Source organism: Nannospalax galili, unplaced genomic scaffold (assembly GCF_000622305.1).
Source record: "Nannospalax galili isolate Female #2095 unplaced genomic scaffold, S.galili_v1.0 scaffold356, whole genome shotgun sequence".
In the NCBI taxonomy this organism is placed as follows: Eukaryota; Metazoa; Chordata; class Mammalia; order Rodentia; family Spalacidae; genus Nannospalax; species Nannospalax galili.
The window spans coordinates 2,929,180-2,951,794 of NW_008338126.1; the positions used below are offsets into that span (position 1 = coordinate 2,929,180).

Sequence of the window (22,615 nt, forward strand, 5' to 3'; positions counted from 1 at the left end):
GGCAGTTCGGGGGGCGGGCCCTACGGAGGGCGTGGTGTGTGGTGGGCGGGGTCGGGCGTGGGTGGGACCGGGGACTTGAGGGAGCGGGGCTGAAGCGGGAAAGGCTGGAGGGGGCAGGGCTGGGCGTTGCGCGTTGCGCGTGCGTGACGGCGCGAGGGCGTGTCCCCTCGGACCTCTGCGCGCTCTGGTGGTGGGGGTGTTGGGGCGGACGAGGGGAACCCGGGGTGGGTAGGCCTGATGGAGGCGTGTCAGCGGGGTGCACGGGCGAGGGCGGGGCGGAACTGTGAGGTGCGCGCGCCCGGAAACTTCGCGGAGGCCGGGAGGGGTAGGTCCGGGAGCTCGGGGCGGGGATCCAGAGCGGACCGTCTTTCCGTGGAACTACCGAGGCCCCGGCGACCGGGTGTGCGCGGCGCCGTGGGCGGGCAGGCCGGGAGGGGTAGGTCCGGGAGCTCGGGGCGGGGATCCAGAGCGGACCGTCTTTCCGTGGAACTACCGAGGCCCAGGCGAGCGGGTGTGCGCGGCGCCGTGGGCGGGCAGGCCCGCGCGGGATGCGAGAGGGACGGGAGTACGCGGAAAAGAGGCCGTGAGGAGACGCGGCGCGTGGGCAGGGCGGGAGGCGCAGGCGGCCTGGTTCCTCCCGGCCATGGAGACACTAAGGCTCCCCCAAGAACCTTTTAGTGGCCCGAAATGCTTTGACCCCTCGAAGGACAGGAAAAACAATACCCCAGTTAATATGCCAAAACATGCCATCTGCATCTTTGAGGCTCAGTTAATAAACTTAATGTGGATGCGGGTGCATTTAGGCTGTTTTAAATCTTTTGGGCCTGGGGCTGGTGGAGGTGACAAGATGGTGTCTGAGCTGCTACCTTCTTAAACACACCACCACACATCAAACCAGAGTGATATTTCCTATTCGCCTACGCCATCCTACGCTCTATCGAGATTTTTCTGATTTACACCAGAGTTACCACTGGATGACATAGGAAAAGACTAGGGGTCGCAGTTCTAAGAGTACCAGAACTTGGGTGCTGGCAAAAGTCAGTCTAGGATTTGACCCAGAGAGGCTTTTCTGAAAGAAGTTCCAGAAAGGGCCTTTGAACGGGACATGAAAAACTAGTGGCCCTGGTTGAGGATAAGGCGCCCACAGTCAGCGATTTAAAAAGAAAGGACGGTATCTTAGAATTTAACAGTGATATAGTGGTGTTCAGAGTAAAGCATGACATCCCAAACCTGCATGTCAGAGTGGCTCAGTGGGTTACCTGTCACTGGTTTGCCTCTCATGATTTGCAACAAAAGAACCCTAACCGTTTAAGAACCCAGCTCTGCCCTTCCTTGTTTAACTGGGTAGATACTAGTGGAAATATGTATGGAATGCGTTGTGTAGTAAAGCATTTGTTTGCTTCCGTAGCCATCTTCGATAATTTAAGAATGAGATCAGAAAAGAGGGTATTTGAAGAGCATACTCACTCCTGTTCACTGCACATCGTGTGAGATCCGTTTCCCCAAGTGTAACTCATTTATTTGGTTCGGTTGTTTTTTTCCTGTGGGATTTTTTTTTTCTTTTCTTTTTTCTTTCTTTCTTTTTTTTTTTTTTTTTTTTAAATCTTTTTGAGACAGGGTCTCCCTGTATCCCCAGCCTGCCTGGAACTTGCTATATAGACTAGGCTGGCCTCCTATCCCACAGAAATCTGTCATGATTATGTGAGTTTTTTTTGAGAGCAGGTCTTATATAGCCCAGGATAGCTTCCCAGAATGGCCTCAAACTCCCTTTTCATCTCCAGCTTTTGCCTCCTCTGACTTTTAGCTTTTTAAAATGTATTAATTCTCCCTTACACCTTTCTGTCCACATAAATACACACTACATTTACCTGTTGTGACACATTCACATCAATTCAGATGGCAAAAAGTAGAATTAAAAAATGGAGAACAGCATGGATTTTTCTGTCATCCTTTTGCAGGAACCATGCATGCATCTTTCTGGTTTCAATTTTAGTACACACTGCAGAAGGGAGCACTGTAGCTCTTTTTATTTTTAGATATTTTACTACATTTGTTTATGTGAGCGCGCACGCGCGCGCGCGCGTGTGTGTGTGTGTGTGTGTGTGTGTGTGTGTGTGTGTGTGCCTGAGCATGGAGGCAAGAATTCCTGGGCTTCAGTGATACTCTTCCTTCAGCTTCCAGATGGCTGGGACTGCAGATTCCTTTTTCCACCCCCAGCTTTCGCCTGGCTTTTAGAGTCCTTCATCTAATCTATCCATCCCTAATCTACCATTTCTAGATTTCACTCAGCCCAGAAGAGCTTCCAACGTAGGAATCCTTTCTTTCATCTTCTTCATATACTATTGCTTACTCTTGGACATTTTCAGGGATAGAAAAGATTTAAAATCTTTACTTTGGTAGAAAAATTTATATGTGATCTGCATAAAATTCATACTCATTGAGTCCAGTTCATCGTCTTGAAGCTATAGAAGAAAAATTTGAACCCTTTTTCCATTTGTGGGCAATACTAATTATGTTAAAACTTTTGGTTATGTTTATAGGTCATCATGATCTTTTATTTTTTCCCCCTGTGCTAGAGATTGAACTTCAGGGCTCAGACCAGCTAAACACTTGTGCAACCACTGATCTACATCTGCATCATGAACTTTTTACTCTGCCCTGAACAGTATCAAACTTCATGATATTCTTGAAACATAATACCCAGAAGTGAACACAGTATTCTGGATGTGAATCACACTGTTAGTACCTAGTTGTGTCCTTCCTCATTATCAGATGTAGCCTGATGAGAACCAAATCTCCGTCCAGGTTGTATTCATCTTTGTGAGTGTAGTACCTGGCCCTTGGTTCACATGGGTCTTTGTTGGTGTTCAAAAATTTTGGTGGAATGTAATACTTCTTTTTTGTTTTGATTTGTGGTGCTGGAGACCAAACTAGGGCTTCATGGCCATAGGCAGGCATTTTCCCATTGAGCTATAACCCCCAGCCCAACTCTAAAATATTCTTTACCTTTGGGGATAGGTGTAATGCACTGTTGACTTATATTGACTTTGTCATCAACCAAACCAATTACGTTTTAATACACCTAGATCAAGGGTCATAAAGGACCAAATAGTATTTTAGGCTTATGAGCCTTATATACATGCAATAAAATAAAAATAATAAAATTAAAAAAAAAATACCTAGTCCCATTTTGTTGGAGACAGGATCTGGCCTCAAACGTGATGATCCTGCTACAGCCTTCCATGTACTTTGATTCCAGATTGGAGCCATCACACCCAGCTACAAAAATATTGAACAGACCAGGCATGTTGCCCCCCACCTTTAATCCTAAACACTTGGAGAAGCATAGGCAAATGGATCTCTGTGAGTTCAGGGCCAGTCTGATCTACATAGTGAGTTTCTGACTGCCCAAGGATACACAGACCCTGTCTCAAAAAAAAAAAAAAAAAAGTTGAATAGGACTGGAGTATAGGTCAATGGTACAGCATACGCCTAGCATTTCAAAGGTCCTGGGTTCAATTCCCAGAGATATAAAAATTAAATTTTCAGAAGTATTAAATAGGATGATACTAAAAGTCTTCCACAAGTTCATTGAGTTTCTCTAATTGTTATTCTTTGAGTATAGCCATTCAAAAAGTAATAATTAACTATTTGAAGTACTGTCATTTATCCAGTCCACTGTTAGTTATATGCCTGGTCCACAGTGTATCTTGAGGTTTGTTTAAATGTTCAGAACATGTCCCCTAATTGATAGAAACTCCAACAAAGAACAAAGCTACTTTGATGTAATTTGTAAATTAATGTTACTATTACCTCCAGTTTTACTATGTGTCTAGAGTTTCAGGATGATAAAGATAATAATAACATTTAATAATTTCAGAATTTTCAGAATTAACATGTAGGTTCATCGATATGTATTTATAAGAATACAAGGTAAGGATTAACAATGTTCATCCAATGCCAATTCTTTGGTATTGATAATATTAAAACTTGTGGTAAGATTGATAGAAATAAACATGTGGGGGCTGGAGAGATGGCTCAGTGGTTAAGAGCACTGTCTGCTCTTATAAAGGACCCCAGATTGGTTCATAGCACCTACATGGTGGCTAAGTCTTCTGTAATATCAGTTCCAGGGGATCCAAGGCCCTTTTCTGGCCTTTGGGGGCATTGAACAAATAGGTGCACTTAGATACATGCAAGCAAAAACACTCATACACAAAAAGATAATAACATTTTTTAAAAATTTAATGCATACAAAACATTAAGGGCATATGTCTTTTTTCTTAATCAGTATGACTATAGCTTTCAATACTATTAATACTAGGTTTTAAAACTATAATAAAAAATGAACTTTATACTAACAAAAAAACTAGGAAGTGAAATAAAATTTATTTATCATTACTATAAAGGACAACAAGATGGCACAATGGGTAATGCATTTGTTGCACAAACCTGACAACCTAAGTTTGAGCCCAGAACCCAAGTTAAGGACGAAGAAGAGACCAGCTCCATAAAATTGCCCTCTGACTTCAACATGTGCCATGATGCATGTACCCATATACCCATATATACCCATATATTATTAATGATAATAATAATAAAATTTAAGATTATCAAAATTGATTCAAGAAGGCATAGAAATCTTGACTAGAACTATTGAATTTGAAGTAATCACAATTTGCTCTAGAGCTGGGCTGGGTGGTTCACACCTGTATCCTAGTACTAGGGAGGCAGAGGAATCACAGGTTTGAGGCTGGCCTGGGATACATAGTGAGAACCTATTTCAGAAAACAAAAACAAAACAAAGTAATAATGGCCCTACAAACACTTTTCATCAGGTTTCAATCAAACGACTCCCTATATGTGTAATCACACCTAGAGTTTTGAAGCATGCTAGGCAAGCACTATACCACCCAGCTGCATCTCCATCCCTTAATAATCCCTACCCTGTATAAATTGTTCCAACAATTAGAAAAAGGGCAAACTTTCCAACTCATTAATTTTTATTATTTTTATTTAGACGTGTTTTTTTCTTTTTTTCTTTTTCTTTGGTCTTTTTGAGACAGGGTCTCCTTGTAGCCTGAGCTGTCCTGGAACTCACTATGTAGACCAGGCTGGCCTTGAACTCACAGAGATCCACCTGCTTCTGCCTCCCAACTGCTGGAACTACAGGTGTGCGCCACCATGCACGGCATGTTTTTTCTTTTTTAATATTTATTTTTATTTTATGTGTATGAGTGTATTGCCTGCATGTGTGTTAAGTGCACTCGTGTCGTGCAGTGCCCTTGGAGGTCAGAAGCGGGTATTGGATCCCCTGGTACTGGAGTTAACGGATGGTGCCAGTCACCATGTGGAAATCAAACCTGGGTCCTCTGCAAGAGCAGTCAGTGCTCTTAACTACTGAGCCATTTCTCCAGCCCCTACTTATATGTATTTTTTTGAGATAGGGTCTCCCTGTAGCCCCAGCTGGCCTGGAACTCACTTTGTAGACCAGGCTGGCATCAGTCTCACAGAGATCCACTTGCCTCTGCCTTCCTAGTGTTAGAGTCAAATGTGTGTACCACCAAGCCCAACACTCCTTATTTTTGAAATGCACTTTTTAAAAAAAAAAAAGTATTTATTTTTATTTTATGTGTATGAGTGTATTGCCTGCATGTATGTGAGTGCACCCATGTTGTGCAATGCCACAGGGGTCAGAAGAGGGCTTTGAATTCTCCTAGAACTGGAGTTAAGGACAGTTCGTAGCCGCCATGTGGGTGCTTGGAATCGAACCTGAGTCTTCTGTAAGAGCAGTCAATACGCTTAACCGCTGAGCCATCTCTCCAGCCCCTGAAATGCGTTCCTAACCCTAAGGTTGTAAACTGAGTAAATGACAAAAATTTAGAAATTAAAAGTAGGAAACTTAATCTTTGGATAAAAATAATACATCTTGCCAGGCGTGGTGGCGCATGCCTTTAGTCTCAGCACTTGGGAGGCAGAGGCATGTGAATCTCTGAGTTCAAGGATAGCCTGGTCTACATAGTGAGTTAGTTCCAGGCCAGCTGGGGCTACTGGGAGACCCTGTCTCAAAAAGACCAAATAAATAAACTTGGGCTTGTAGACTTTTTTGCCAGGAACTGGGGATGCTGTAGCATTGGAAAAATTTTGTTTAATTGATAACATTAATACCCTTCAGAAAATCCATATGATCAACTTAATGTATGTGGAAGGGTATTTGGTACAACTTAATGCTTATTCATATTTCAAAATAAAAGCTTAATAAAATAGCACAAGAGAATTCTTACAACAATAAAATCTTAACAAAAATATCAGTGAACATGATGTTTAGTGGTGAAATATGATTTCTGTGTATGACTAAGAAGGAGTTTTGAGTGTTTACTTTTTAAAATTAATTTATTTTTATGTGTGAGTGTTATGCCTGCGTGTATGAAGTGTATCCCTGTCACGCAGTGCCCATGGAAGACAAAAGAGAGTGTTGGATCCTCTGGCACTGGAGTTAAGAATGGTTGTTAGCCGCCATGTGGGTGGCTGAGACTTGATCCCAGTCCTCTGTAAGAGCAGCCAGTGCTCTTAACCTTTGAGCCATCTCTCCAGCCTTGTATCCTTTATTTTTATTGTCATTAGTGATTACTATGCCCCAGGATTATAACATGCATCCTCAACATCTTAGTCTATCTCTCAAAGTAGGACCTTCTGCATGCTAGGCAAGTTTCTCTACCATTGAGCTGTATCCTCAAGCTCCTTAGTCTATTTTTAATTAATATCATATCATTTTATGTTCCATGCTAAAAACTACTAAAGTAAACTATAAGCTCAGTAAGCACAGCATCTTACCTTCTTGCATTTTGTATTTGCTACTTTCTCTGTTTTTTTTATTTTGAGATAGGATCTTACATAGTCCAAATTGGCCTCCAACTTGCTGTGACCTAACTTTACTTGAATTACAGATGTGTACCACCACACCAGATTGTGTTTGCTGCTTCTGCATCTGTTAAATCCCTACTACTCGGTCTGGTCTGGTCTGGTCTGGTCTGATCTGGTCTGGTCTGATCTGGTCTGGTCTGGACTGGTCTGGTCTGGTCTGGACCGGTGTGGACTGGTCTGGTCTGGTCCGGTCTGGACAGGTCTGGACCGGTCTCTTCCGGTCCGGACCGGTCTGGACTGGTCTCTTCCGGTCTGGTCCGGTATGGACCAGTCTGGTCCGGACTGGTCCGGTCTCTTCCGGTCTGGTCCGGTCTCTTCCGGTCTGGTCCGGTCTGGACCCGTCTGGTCCGGTCTGGTCCGGTCTGGACCGGTCTGGTCCGGACTGGTCCGGTCTGGACCGGTCTCTTCCGGTCTGGACCGGTCTGGACCGGTCTCTTCCGGTCTGGTCCGGTCTGGACCGGTCCCTTCCGGTCTGGTCCAGTCTGGTCTGGACCGGTCTGGTCCGGTCTGGACCCGTCTGGTCCGGTCCGGACCTGTCTGGACTGGTCTGGTCTGGTCTCTCACCTGGTCTCTGTGGCCTCAGCTGGCCTAGAGCTCACAGATTCACCTGCTTTTGCCTCCCAAATGCTGGGACTAAAGGTGTGGGCTGTTTTTTTGTTTTTTTATTTTAAGGCTAACTTGAGAGACTGAATTTTTTGTTGTTTTGATGCTGGGGATGCAACCTAGGGCCTCTTGCATGCTAGGCAAGCACTCTGTCACTAATACTCACAGCCAGTCGTGGTCCTTTAAAGAAAATTTAAATTACTTTAACATTGTATTTACCATGCCCAGTGTTTCTTGTTCCTTCTCACAGGTCTAGATCTAGTATGGAAACATTTACTATGATGGTTAATCTTAATTGTTAACTTGACTGGATTGAATACATTAATAAACACCTCCCTCTGGAGGTGTCTGTGGTGTTTCCAGAGATTAGATCATGGGGGCTCTGTTGTACACTGCCTGCAGAGATCAGAAGAGGGTGTCAGATTCCCCTGGAACTGGAAACTGGTTACAGATGGTTGTTAGCCATCTTGTGGGTGCTGGGAACCCAACCTGGGTCTTCTGCAAGAGCAGCCAGTGCTCTTAATCCCTGAGCCAATTCTCAGCCCCTAAATATTTATTTGTATTATACGTATGTATCCATGTGAGTGTATTCTCCATGTGTGCAGGTTCCTTCAAAGACTAGAAGAGGGTGTCAGATCCTTTGGAGTTGGAATTTCAGGCAGTTAAGAACCAAACTCCATTCCTCTGGAAGAGCAACAAGTGTTCTTAACCTCTGAGCCATTTCTCCAGCCCCTCCCTTTTTTTTCCCTTTAATGCTAGGCAAGTACTCTACCATTAAGTTAACAACATCACACCTAGCCCATATTTAAGTTTACTGATCCTTTTTTTCTTTTTTTAAATTTAATCAATTAATTAATTAATTAATTTATTTATTTATTGGTCTTATTGAAACAGGGTCTCCCTGTAACCCCAACTGGCCTGGATGCTGGGATTAAAGGCGTGGGCCACCATGCCCAGCTGATCCCTTTATTTTTCTTTTATTTGTTTTGTTTTGAGACAGAGTCTCCCTGTAGCCCCCAACTAGCCTAGAACTTGCTGTATGGATCAAGCTGGCCTAGATCTCACAGAGATCCACCTGCGTCTCCCTCCCCAGTGCTCTGATTAAAGGGGAGTGCTACCACACCTGGTTTTAAAATATTTTTAAATGGACTGGAGAGATGGCTTGTTGGTTAAGAGTGCTCGCTGCTCTTGCAGAAGACCCGAGTTCAGTTCTCAGCACTCATGTCAGGTGGCTCACAACCACCTGTAACTCCATCTCCAGGGGATTTAGTGCCCTTTTCTGGCCTCAGTGGGCACAGCTATCTTGTGCACAGACACACAGGCATATACATAATTAAAAATAAATTTTGAGCTCACAGCAATGGTGGCAGCATGCATAAGACCCATGCAGACTCAAACCAGACAAAAAACCAGGATAGAACTGGGGAAATGGGCAGGAGGACTTAGCTGAAGGATGGTTGAGAGCTGCCGACCAGGCTCCAGTGGATGAACTCACACTGAGGGACATGTAGTCACACAAACTTGATAGACCTTGACATAGATGACAGAATGCATGAAATCCAATGGGGGGTGCAGATAAGAGGGGGGGTCTAAATATGATTAAGATATATTGTATGAAATGCACAAAAATTCAACAGATATATATTAAAAATAAATGAATAAATTCTGGTCAGGGGTAGTAGTGTATACCTTTAATCCTAGCACTCAGAAGACAGAAGCAGGCAGATCTCTGAGTTCAAGACCAGCCTGGTGTACAAAGTGAGTTCCAGGCCAGCCAGGGCTACATAATGAGACCTAGTCTTAAGAAAAAAATTTTTTTCTAAACATTTATTTATTATATGTCTGTGTACACATGCTATGGTGCACAGGTGGAGATCAGAGGACAACTTGTGGGAGTTGGTTCTCTCCTACCATATGTGTTCTAAGATCCAATTCAGGTTGTCAGACGTGGCCCGCAAGCACCTTTACCCACTGAACCATCTTGCCAGCCCCACTAATCCTTGCTTAGTGCTAAGTTCTATCTGACATTAAACCTATTTGATGAATTTTTTATTTTAGATAACTATATTTTCTAGCATATATAGTTATTTTTACAACTATATTCTCTAAAATATACAGTCCTGGAATTTCCACATTTTGTGTTTTCATTGTACTTTCTGATCACCCATTTTGTCTTTCTCTAAATTCGCTAACAGATTTATAATAGTTATCTTTATATCTGCTAATAGAACTCAGCACCTGGATTATTCCAACATCTGGGTCATCTTATTATCTTTTTAATGATCTTTATTTGATATTGTGTCTCAGTAGACGATAGACATAGAGAGTAAATAACATTCCCCTGGGAGAGCTAGGATGAGGGGCAAAGCAAGTCTTCTGGGTTAGACCATGTTTCAGTTTTAAATAGTTTCAGCTTATTTCTGGTTTCAAGTGATTAAATTGTAATTAAGTTGTAAGCTTAATTTTTCCTTCATTGGGTTTGTGTCTTAAGTACCCAAGACCAAAAAAACCTTTCTTTGCTTTTCAGCTAGCACCTAGTTCCTTAGAAACTCCACAGGGGCTTCTCTGATCTCATACATAGTTGACATGCATAGGGCTGTGCTGCAGGTGCATCTAACTGTATTTCAACTCTGCTGCATACAGCATTGATAAATTTCACAAACATAATGAGGAAAAGAAGGTAGAGATCAGTAAGCTTAAACCATGATTCCACATACATAAAGTTCAGGTAAATTTACAGTGTTAGAAATAGGAACCAGAGTTACTTGTAGGAAGGAAGGAAAGATAGTAATTAGGAAGAAGATGCTCTCTTTCTTCATTCTGATGTGTTTATTTTGTAAAAAATGCATTGATCTATATGCTTAAAATTTTCCTTTTTTATTTTTTAATTATGTGTATATGTATGTCTGACTGAAGGTAGGTTTGTTTATGTGAGTGCTGTGCTCTGGGAGACCAGAATAGGGCATTGGATTCCCTCAGGAACCCAGTGTGGGTGCTGGGAACCAAATTCAGGTTCTCTGAAAGAGCACTCTTAACCACTGAGCTATCTCTCCATTTTATGTTTAAAATTCCTACAGCTTGGGGACGGGAAGATGGCTCAGTCAGTAAAGTGCTTGCTGGGAAGCATGAGGACGTGAGCTGGGCTCACAGCACCACATTAAACAACCAAGCATGGCAATGAGCACTGATAATCCCAGTGCTAGTCAGACAAGAGATGAGCCGTGCAGCCCTGAAGCCAGTTCTGCCACTTGACTCCAGGCTTAGAGACCCTACCTCAGAAAATAAGATGGAGAGTGATTGAGGAAAACACCTCCTTTGATTTCATACATGAACATGCGCATGTATCAGCACACATGTGCACAACACACACACACATACACATACACACACGTTTCTACAAATCAAAGAGAAAAAGACAAAAGATAGTAAGACAACCCAATACAAGAGTAGGTAATAATAGGAAAAAGCAAACACCAAGAGCCGGGCATAGTGGTACACACCTTTAGTCTCAGCACTCAGGAGGCAGAGGCAGGCAGATCTCTGTGAGTTCAAGGCCAGCCTGGTTCCAGGTCAGCTGTGGCTACAGGGAGACCCTGTCTCAAAAAAGAACAAAAGAAAAAAGAAAAAGCAAACACCAAAAGAGACTGGAATGACCTGGAAGTAAACGGTATTCAACTAACAATCATGAAAACACATATTGAAACTTTACCAAGACACTATTTCACACCAATGAGCGTGGCTAGAGCCAAATGTCAAACATGACTAAATTGGTGAGCATATGAGTAAGCAGAGGTTTTTTTTGTTTTCGTTTTTCTTTTCTTTTCTTTTAAAGATAGGCTTATTAGCCCAGGATGGCCTCAATCTCAGTGTAGCTGAGGTTGGCCTTGAATTCCTAATCCTCCTGCCTCCACCTCCTAAATGCTGTGATCACGTTCATCCCAGAAAGTCTTACACACTGCTGATTTTAATGTAATTTGTGATAATTTAAAGCATAATTGATGAGGTAGTGATTTGAAGCTATGAAAATTACAGGTTTCTGCAATTTCACTATATAGAGAGGTTTTTAAAATTATAAACTCAATCCACATGTGCACAAATTTGTACATTCCAAATCAGTTTATGATAGCAAAAAATTGGAGACATGCCAGAATGTCCATCAATAGGGAAATACAGAAATACCACACAGCAGTTTACATCAGTAAATAAAGGACTGGGGATATAGGTTAGTCGCACAAAGGTGTGAGGGTAAGATCTCACAAAATCTTGTCTCCTCTGATTTATCCCCCAGTGTCCTCTGTAGGAGAGCTCAACAACATTTCCTCAGCACTATGTCTAAGTCCCTCCCCAAGTGACTGGTTTAGAGTTTTAAATAGCTTTTCTTATTTCATGTTCCTGTTTAAAAAATGATAGCTGGTGTGGTTGCATGCACCTGTTATCCTACCTATTGGAGAAGCTGAAGGAGGAGGATCAAGTGAGTCCAGGAGTTCTGAAAAGAGCATGGGTAACAAAGCAAAATTCCTCAAAAAAGCAACCAAAGATATCTGAATTGTAAATAAGCCTGGTGGGGTGGGGCAGGCTTGTAAACCCAAACTCAGGCAGCAGAAGCAGGAGAATCTTGAGTATGAGACCTTGTCTCAAGGAAAAAAATACCTTCAGCCAGGTGTGATGGCTCTTACTTGTAATACTAGCAATTTGGGAAACTGAGACAAGAGGATTGTTGTGAAATCTAGGCCAGCATGAGCTACCGATTGAGACTATGACTCAAAAAAAAGAGCCAACCAAAAAGTAGATAATATTGTTTGACACTTTAATTGGTACGGTATGAGTGGTCACAAAATATGTTTTATCCTCTAGTTTTTAAAAATTTTCATAGATGTAGCTATAAACAAGAAGTTACCCACTAATTTGTGTTACAGTAGTTTATTTATCATCTACATAATTATTGAGGGCTTTTAATTTTGGAAGCAGAAAAATGATATGAATTTAAATAGTCAAAGGCATTCTGTAGAGTGAAGTGGAAATAGTTGCATTTTATAGGTCATCCCAGGGAGAGATCAGTTTACAGAAGCGAACACATTAGCCAGCGCCTTCCCACTTGTTGAAGAGCCTGGTTGTTAAGACTGTGTGCTATGCAACAGGCTTGCTTTCTCTTCCTTTGAGAATCAGGAATTTGCTTTTTTTGTTAGTGTTTTGTTTTTTTTTTTAATTTGCAGACTAAACTTTAAGATGAGGAAAGTTGATCTCTGTTTGAGCTCTGAAGGGACTGAAGTGATTCTGGCTACATCGAATGATGAAAAACACCCCCCTGAAAATATCATCGATGGGTAAGAGTTTCTCTTCTGGCCTGTCTGTTCAAGGCTTAGTATTTAGACCAGTGAAACCCTTGAGTACTGGGATTTTGGTTTACAACAACTGGCGCTGTTAAACATTTAACAAATGTTTGGTGAGCTAAGTTACTTTATAGTATCTGCTTTTGGTGTTATTCCTGGACCTGATTCGGTTGTGGCTATTTAAGTTTTTTATCCTTTATAATTCTTGGGCTAACCTCTATATGCAAACATGTTCAATTTTTTTTTCTTTTTCTTTTTTTAGTATTAGAGATTGAACCCAGGGACCTTGTATATGGTAGGCAAATACTAACATATATATATATATTTCTATTTATTCCTTTTTTGTGGTTTGAGTTTTCTAAAGCAGGGTCTCACCATGTAACCCCAGACTTGTCTTAAACTCAAAATCGTCATGTCTCAGCTTCCAGAGTCTCAGGATTATAGCTGTGTCCTACCACACCTAGCATGCCCATAGTTTTTGTTTGTTTTGTTTGATTTGTTTTATGTGTATGAGTGTATTTATTGCCTGCATGTGTGTAAGTGCACCCATGTTGTGCAGTGTCCTCAAAGGTCTCAGATCCCCTGGAACTAGAGTTACAGACTATTGTTAGCCACTGGGTAGTGGGTGCTGGGTATTGAATCTGGATCCTCTGCAAGAATAGCCAGTGCTCTTAACCACTGAGTTATTTTTCCAGACGCTATTTGTTTTGTTTTTGAGACAGGGTCTCCCTGTAGCTCCAGCTCCCCTAGAACTAACCATGTACACCGGGATGGCCTCAGAGATCAGCCTGCCTCTTCCTCCCAAGTGCTGGGATCAAAAGTGTGTACCACCACAACAGGCACCAATGGGTTTTTTTTTATTTGTTTGTTTGTTGGTATTTTTGAGACAGTCTCCTAGTAGCCCCATCTGTCCTGGAACTAACTATGTAGACCAGGATAGCCTCAAACAGAGAGATCTGCCTGCCTTTGCCTCCCGAGTGCTGGGACTAAAGGCATGCACTACCATACCCAGCTTACCAATAGGTTTTTTAAAGTGGTTTACCAAGGCAAAAACTCAAGACTTTGTTTTAGAGAAGCATAACTTTAATGTCTGGCTTTGGTTTTATTCCAGATTTTTCTTGGACACTGAAGTATATAAACATTGTTACTTCCTATCTGCCTGTTTCCTTACTGCCCTGAGCAAGGTCTTTGCTGAGCTGAATGCCTCACTTCCTGCCCTCCTCCTGCACTGCACTGATGCTTCATGCCAGTTTCCACTCGTTCCAGGGCTGGAGCTTATTCTAGGTAGAGATAAGTAATATGCTCAGATTTTTAATTCCAGGAAAAAGTAGCTAACAGAGAACTCCTCTTTTAAATACTTTGGCTCATTTTCCTACTCTCTTGTCTTCTCCCTGTATACATATATGGTACCCACAGACTGACTGGTGGAATCATATCATTTTAGAGCTGAGAGGGTTTATTAGATTGCTTTAGACTTATGGGAAGAGAGCTGTATACATTAAAGCTAGTTTTTAGTACTGAGGCAGAGCCAGTTGTAAGATGGAAATTCTGAGTCTCAGTGTTCATCATGCTGCAACAAATCCCAACAACCACACAACTTTGCCTTCAAGGTTACTTGCTGACTCCTGTCTCATGTCTGCCCCTTGCCCTCAGGTGGGATTACTTTATCTCTTTGCTAGGTTCCAATAGCTTTTGGTTTTAAACCCTATCATGAAATTGTGTGGTTTGTTTTTTTCTCTTTCTTTTTTTGTAATTGTTTATTTTTAATATTAGTGTCCTCTTCCAGTTGTGAATTCTTGGAAATCAATCTGTTTTATTTATCTTTGACTCTACAGAGTTTTGAAATGTTTGTTGACTAGTTTGTTGATTTGTTGGTAAAAGTTGGCTAATTTTGGAAAGTATCAGAATGTATTTATATATATAAACATATGTATGCATATGTTTATATAGAATTTTACAGTTGCATATGTACTGTGTCATTTGTGAAGTGGTAAGGCACACATACAAAAGTATCCTCAACTGGGCATGGTGGCTCATTCGTACAATCCTAACAGGGAGACTGAGGCTGGAGGAGGACTGCCTTGAGTTCAAGGCTAGCCTGGGTTACAAAATAAGACCCTGTCTCAAAAAATCCAGGAAAAACAAGTATTTTAAATCGCATTGCAAAGATCAACAAAAGAATTACTGAGGTAAAGTGATTTGCTTGCAATCACATAGATAAACAGATAACAGAATCAGCTCACGCTCATGCCTTCTAGCCCCTAGCTCAGGGGTCTTTGCCTTATATTATTATGATGACTCAAGCTTGAGGATCAAAGCCTTAGTGTCTGCCTTTGCCTTTGTCTCATGGTTACTCTGTCTTGTATTTCCTGAAAGTCAAGTGATAGCTATTTATTCCACTCTGATTTGGCATAGAAAAACAAGTATACATATATTCAGAACTACAGAGATTAAAGGGTTCATTTAGAATAAAGATCTTTCCAGAAACACACCTCACTTTGATTGGAGTTAGACCATTTTTCTAAGGCAAGATCAATTTACCTTGTACCCTGTATTTTCTCAAAGGAATATGTTTATAGATCATTAGGGTTCATTGTCATATGTAGTAGATGATTTTTTTAGGCTTTGATTAGTCCCTGTAAGGAATGACTAAGGACATAATATTTTTTAGATTGGACAAAAATTCTAAATTCCATATAGAAAACTATATGGAATAAGGATAATTACTATCCTGATAACTGAACAGAGTATATCAGAGACTTTTAACCCATGTAGTTCTAGCCTGTAGTAGATACTGAAAATTATTTTCTGTTCTCAAATTTGTTCATCTAAATGGAAATAACCACAGTTATTTGGAGAAAATAGCACTATTCATTTATCCCTATTGAACACTGAAGATTATTTTGAATTTTTATTTATTATTTTTATTTTATGTGTATGAGTATTTTGTCTACATGTATGCAAGTGCACCCATGTGGCCAGGAGAGGGTGTCAGATCCCCTGGAACTGGAGTTATAGACAGGTGTTAGCCTCCACGTGGGTGCTGGGAACCAAACCCAGGTCCTCTGCAAGAGCAGCCAGTGCTCTCAACCACTGAGCCATCTCTCCATGATGAACCACAGAATGCATAGTATAAGGAAAGAATCTGTTCCCCAAAAGTTGTCCTCTACCTCCATTTACAGGCTGCAGTATGCAATAATACACCACACACACACATATAAATAAAAAGGGGCAGGGAGTGAGGTGTGGTGGTGCACACCTTTAATCCCATCACTTGAGGGTCAGAGGCAGGCAGATCTCTGTGAGATTGAGGCCAGCCTGGTCTGCATAGTAAATCCAGGCCAGGTAGGACTATAGGGAGACTCTATATATAAAATTTGAAAACCCACTAGTTTCAAAAATCATTTCACAGTAAAAACTGAAAAAGAAAGATAAAGGAAAAAAAATTTAAGCAAGAGGAGGAAAAATATTCATTGTCCACCAAGGAAGAGCAGTGCTAAGTACAGTATCTTACAGATGCTGACGAGATGCAAACAGAAACAACTGCCATCCCAGAGTTCTGTGTCTAGCTAAAACATACTTCAGAAGTACAAAGATAATTATTCCTCACAAGAAAATCTACGTCACAGAAAATGCTGAAGTTCTGCAGTTTGGAGGCAGGAATACCAGATGAGAACTCAAACTACAGAACAATGAAATATACTAGAAACAGTAAAGATTTTAAAGATGTGGGTAACTGTAAATGATTTCTTCTGGTTTTTCTTTTTTTTTTTTTGTCTCTCTTTAGCCCCAGCCTGTCCTGGGTCTCACAGAGATCTACCATCCTCTGTCTCCTGAGTGCTGGGATTAAATGTGTGTAAAAAAAAACCCACTTTAAAAAAAAAAAAAAGAAAAGAGAAAGTAGATCCTTAACCCTATTATATTTTCTTGCACTTTCTTTGGGTTTAATTTACTCCTCTTTTTCTAGGCTCCTAAGTTGAAATTTATTTATTTATTTATTTATTTTACTTTTGGGCTGTTTGGTTTTTGATACTTGAAACTTTTGACTTGAAACTTCATATTTACTCCTTTCAGCATTGTTCATACACTATGGATTAGCTACTATCATAGTTATTAGGGACACAAAGATAAGTAAAAGAAAGTGTCGGGATTTATAGAGCTCAGTATCATACTGGGGCCATAAAAGCACAGGAGATAAGAGTTCAGAGTAGGAGTGGATGCAGTGAGGCAAGTGTAAAGCAGAGAGGAAGTGATTCTCTTCTGCTGGGATGGAGAAAGGACCATAAACTTTTGCAAGGGGAAGAAGGGCTTCAGGTCAGGAGAACCTCATTAAGTTACATATAGAAGCATGAGTCTGCACAGTGTGTCTGAGAGTTGTAAATGGCCCACTGTGACCACAGTGATGGGGGTGATGGAGTGATGGGAGGCAGTATACTTTAATGATGAAGCCAGATTGTATAGTCCTAAATGCCACACTAAGGAGTTTGGGTTTACAGTTAATAAGGGGACTGCTAAAGGCTTTTAGACAGGAGTGACATCAGTTCTGTTTCAGCATCTTATAAGAAAATGTCTGTTAGTAGTAAAAAAAAATACATTAAAGTTGAGAGGCAGAGTTCGAGGCAGAATTAATAGAAATTGCAAAATAAAAATTAGAATGATATAATTAAACTTTTGTATTTGACTGTTCATTTTTCTTTTTCTTTAAAATTAATATTAGGAATTCAGAAACATTTTGGACCACCACGGGAATGTTTCCTCAGGAGTTCATTATTTGTTTTCACAAACATGTAAAGATTGAAAAGCTTGTAATCCAAAGTTACTTAGGTAAGTCAATAACCCATTAATTCTTATAATCCTTTAATTTTTCCATAGGTAAAGGACACATGTAAACTTTTAGCAAGAGACTAGTTTTTCTTTACAGCATGGGATCCGGTTTTATTGCAGAAATGGGAGGGTAAGGATTATGGCTTAACTGCCTTCAGTACAATTAGCCTCTCTGAAACTGCACATTTGAAACCCTTCCAAAGCATGTCATAATTTCCATGCAATTTACTGTGTGAGAGTCTTTGGCAAAAGAAGATTTTGTTATGAATGTAAGAAGCTGGCTTGCCAGAACACTGGGTTCTATGACATCTTCATTCTAGATGCATTCATCCTGTAGGTCTCAAATTATTATTGCAAATCTGATAAGCTCAATTATTCCCATTGGATAGTTTTAATTCTTCTATTACTAGTGACATTTTCTGGGGATTTAGTAATGGAATTGCCCATTAGGACATCATTCAAGTCCTGTCTGTGATAAAGTGTATTGGACAAAATCTCACCAGTAAACAGAATACCAGATGTTCCTAATGAAGAGGCTTTAGTGATGTGTCTACTTAGAAAATTCTGGCCTGTGCTATGGGAATGAACAAGGGGTAAAGAGGCTCTCAAACTAACTATAGCAGGCAACTGTTGCTGTCCTAGGACAAGGAAAAGACATGGCATTACCTAGGGCCAATGAGAGCTGGAGCCTGCTCAAGGGTACCTGCCAGGCAGGAGCTGTAGTCATAAAAGGACAGGACGACATCACAGATGTGGTGTGAAGCAGGTGGGGAGTGGGGATAAAGTGACCCTGGTCTCTCTTCTCTGTTTTCCAGTCTCCTGGTGCCAGCCACTGGCCAGCTCCAAAGAGAAGCGAGTAGGGAAGTTAGTTCAGGAGATGTAGACCACAGGACTCAGCCCCTCTGCCACAGAACAAGACAGAGGAGGGGAAGAATGAATCTGGGGGTCAGGTGGGGACAATGGAGAGAAAACTACGCAGAAGGGAGATGACCGTGTGCTTGGTATGTCCCTATCATTAATTACGCAGGCTCCAGAGCCAGACACAGGAGTTCCAGTTCTGGCATTTGCTAGCTCTAGCTCATGGGATGCCTTGCCTAGCTTCTGTAAGTCTCATCAGAAGAGTAAGCTATTCATATCTTTTCTCCTAAGACTGAAGCCAAGAGCAAATGAGTAAATTTGCCTGAGTCAAAGCAGGTTCTCCATAAAAGAGAGACTAAGATCTCCAGTAGTGTTGTTGTGACAAGTGGATGAAGCTCTAGATGATAAATTCAGAAAAGTACTACTAGATTTGTGTTGTATAGTTATAAATGTTGGTAAGATTTCCATTATGCAATGTCGTACTTTGTCTTAGGGATTCCTGGAAAAACAGAGTAATAGCTTCCAGGGCTTGTTATTCCTGATCCCAGCACTCTGTGTAGATCCACCAGTCTATGACAGTCTTAGGCAGAAGGAGAAGAAATACAGAGACTACATAGAATTAAGTAGCTAATTAATATTTATTTATTTTATTTATTGACAATGTTAGTGAGGACCTTGAGGATTGAAAAGACCACGTCTAAAGAGCCAGTTGGTTTTGAGCAGTGGGTTGAAAAAGGTATGTACCTGTGTCACCAGTACTGTTCTGAGCATGCGGGAGTAGCTATCTGTTCTCTAACTGTGCACTACCAGCCCAGGTGCATTTTGGTAAATAAAAGGTGATTTTAATGATCCTTGTAATACAGTTAAAACCTAGGGAAAAAAAATGCATGTTTTTGTACAGTTGTCTTCACTCACTGGTTATATAACAATGTGTTATTTATTTTTCTGAATTTCAAAATCCTTATAAAAATAGACATGACGCCAGGTGTGGTGGCGCACGCCTGTAGTCCCAGCACTTGGGAGGCAGAGGCAGGCGGATCTCTGTGAGTTCAAGGCCAGCCTGGTCTACATAGTGAGTTCCAGGACAGCTGGGGCTACAGGGAGACCCTGCTTCAAAAAGACAAAAATAAAATAAACAAATTCTATTAAAAAAAAATAGACATGACACAGTTAAGGCTTTTGTGAGTAGTAGCATATGATATTAATTTCTTACCTTTCTATCCTAATTAATGATACTATTTAAATATCATCAATGACTTACTAGCCTCCATTTAAGCACAAACATAATGACTTTGTGTATCTGTCTCTTTTTCTTTTTTACCAGAATACTATGAAAATAGTAAATGAATAAAAAGAGGCATAAAACTATAAGGAGAGAAAAAAAGAAAAAAAAGAAACTAAGGCAAATATATATCATATCAGAGGGAAAGTAGTGACTTCCAGAGTTTCACAGATTAAGTTGTAACCTAAGTGCCTTCCAAGGAAAATAGCAAGAGTAAACTCATTTGTTACATGGAACCCCAGAAAGGCTTAGATTTGAAGAAACAGGTACTGTGGAAAGTATAAATGAGATATGGATGATATTGAACATCTGTATTCTGAGCAGTTGGCTTCTAGGTAGCTTTCCCCACCCAAGCAAACTAGGTCAACATTCCTTTCTCCCAAGACCTCCACTGCCACTGTCAAGAGATGGCTAAGAACAGTGAATGTTGAGGTTATGGGCTCAGGACAGCAGGCAGAGGGGAGGAAGAGAGGAACAGAGGGAGGGAGGGAAATAGTGTAGTTAGGTAGAAGTCTCGACAGTAAACAGTGGGAACTTCAGCATTCTCCCTGTGCTTTGGTGTTAATGACACCCCCTGCTGGGGGTCAGAGGACTCATCTTTGGAGAAACAGGGTGGCCCTAGAAAAAGATCTAGGTATACTGACAAAGGGTAGCCCCTTGGTCTCTGTCACAGTCAGCAATCCCAGCTCATCTACAGTTTCCCAATTATTACTCATGAGTAATAAGACAGCCAAAGGTTAGGGAACAATTGATAAAAACATCATCATCCCTTGAATGTAATCAAGCCTAATTTCCTTTTTATTTTTTTTAGTCTTTTTGAGACAGGGTCTCTCTGTAACCCCTGGAACTCGCTTTGTAGACCAGGCTGGCCTTGAACTCACAGAGATCTGCCTGCCTCTGCCTCCCGAGTGCTGAGTTTAAAGGTGTGTGCCACCATGCCCCGAAATTTCCTTTTTCCTCAAGAAAAGATTTTTTATGTGTATGAGTGTGAGTGTTCTGCTTGCATATATGTAAATGCACCATGTTTGCCTAGAATTGGAGTTAGTTCTGCTTGTGTATATGTAAGTGTACCCATGTATGCCTAGAATTGGAGTTAGTGATAAGTGTTAGCTGCCATGTGAGTGCTGGGAGCTAAATCCAGGTTGAAGAGCACTAAGTGCTGTTAACCACTGAGCCATTTCCCCTAGTTTCCCATTTCTAAAAAATATAGAGACTAGAAAACAAAACCCATTTAGAGACAAAGTGACAAAAATGTAGAATACAACATTCCACTGGACAGCTAACCTTGTTTTGTGTGTGTATATGTGTGTGTGTGTTATGCACATAATGTACGTATGTTCATATGTGTGGGGGTGTATGTGTAGAGGCCTGAGTTTTATGTCTAGTATCTACCTCAGTTGCTCTCCACCTTATATATTGAGGCAGGATTTTTCCCTGAACCTGCAGCTTCCGTTTGGCTACTCTTGCTAGCCAGCTTGCTCCAGGGATCCCTATGTCTGCCTCTTGTGCACTGAGATAACAGGCAGGCCACCACACCCACCTGGTATTTACCTAGGTGCTAGGGATCCAAACTCTGGTCCTCATGCTTATGTGACAAGCACTTTACCTGCTGAGCTATATCCCCAAGCTCTAAAACATTTTTAATGTATGTGACACAATATTGTGGTTACATAAAAATATTATCACTCTAAGTAGCAAAATGTCATGATGTCTTAGTCTTGGCTTTAAAATCTTTCAGTGGGGCTGGAGAGGTGGCTCAGCGGTTAAGAGCACTGGCTGTTTTTGGAAAGGACCTGGGTTCAATTCCCAGCATCTACATGGCTGCTAAGAACCATCTGTAACCCCAGTTCCAGGGGATCTACTGCCCTCTTTGGACCTCTGCAGGCATTGCATGACTCAGGTGCACTTACTTACATGTAGGCAGTACACTCCTGCATAAAATAAAAATAAATAAAATATTTGAAAATAAAAAATATTTTAGTAAATAACATTTAAAATAAGTCAGCCATGCTAAAATGCTAGTAACTGTGAAATCTAAATGATAGGACGTTATTCTCTTTTGTGTATTTTAGATTTTCTAGTTTTTTTAGAACTAAAAGAGAAATCTAAGCAATCAAAAAGAGGTTATTGCTAATTTATGATAGAAAAATTGTATTTGAAAGAAAATGTGATTGTGATTTGTTATTTATTTTAGCAGCATAACATTCACGTAGTTATACAGAGGAAAGTGATCTTGGTTTAAGAAACCTAAATTTCTATTTAATATAATATAAACTTAAATTCAAATAATAAGAAAGGAACTATAACCGTATTATAATTCCAGGAATTTTTTTCTTTATTTAAACAGGCTCTCACTATATATGTAGCCCAGGCTGGCCTAGAACTACTGCTTCAGTCTCCTAAATGCTAGTGCAGGTGTGTACCACCGTACCAGGCTACAAGTGGGGAACATTGACAGCTAAGGAACAGGACTGGAGGAAAAGGAGGGGGAAGCAGGGGATTACCTCAGAAAAGGGTTAGGAAACAGAAAGGCACCCATAATCTTACTTCCCAAAGGCTTGCCCTTTGGCATTGTGTAGCTTTTGAAATTGCATATATTATTTTGATAGAAATAAAATAAATGACAACCCTGCGCCATTCCTAGTCTGGGGAACCAATACTGCTTCCTGATCCTTCTCACCCAGACCAACTCAGTCCCTTTCTTGGGCTGCAGGAGCACCGCTTCTGGTCCTGGCCCCGCCCTCACCCCTCTGTGCTTCCCTGGGCCTGCACCACCGGCTAACTCTCCTAGCCT

The 22,615-nt window shown here is 41.0% G+C and overlaps 1 protein-coding gene across 8 annotated transcripts in view; it reads left to right on the plus strand.

The window, feature by feature from the left end:
* Window positions 1-199: 199 nt before the first annotated feature.
* Hspb11 (heat shock protein family B (small) member 11) overlaps window positions 200-22,615 on the plus strand; it is a 31,950-nt gene continuing 9,534 nt past the window's right edge. The window contains exons 1-5 of one of the 8 annotated variants that reach the window (XM_029563480.1): window positions 463-583; window positions 12,741-12,851; window positions 13,969-14,141; window positions 17,575-17,681; window positions 19,207-19,259. In XM_029563480.1, coding sequence (XP_029419340.1) covers window positions 549-583; window positions 12,741-12,851; window positions 13,969-14,141; window positions 17,575-17,648 — 393 coding nt within the window. In that variant the 5' untranslated portion in view covers window positions 463-548 and the 3' untranslated portion in view covers window positions 17,649-17,681; window positions 19,207-19,259. The other 7 variants (XM_029563481.1, XM_008833012.2, XM_008833013.3 and 4 more) reach the window with 7 other exon arrangements.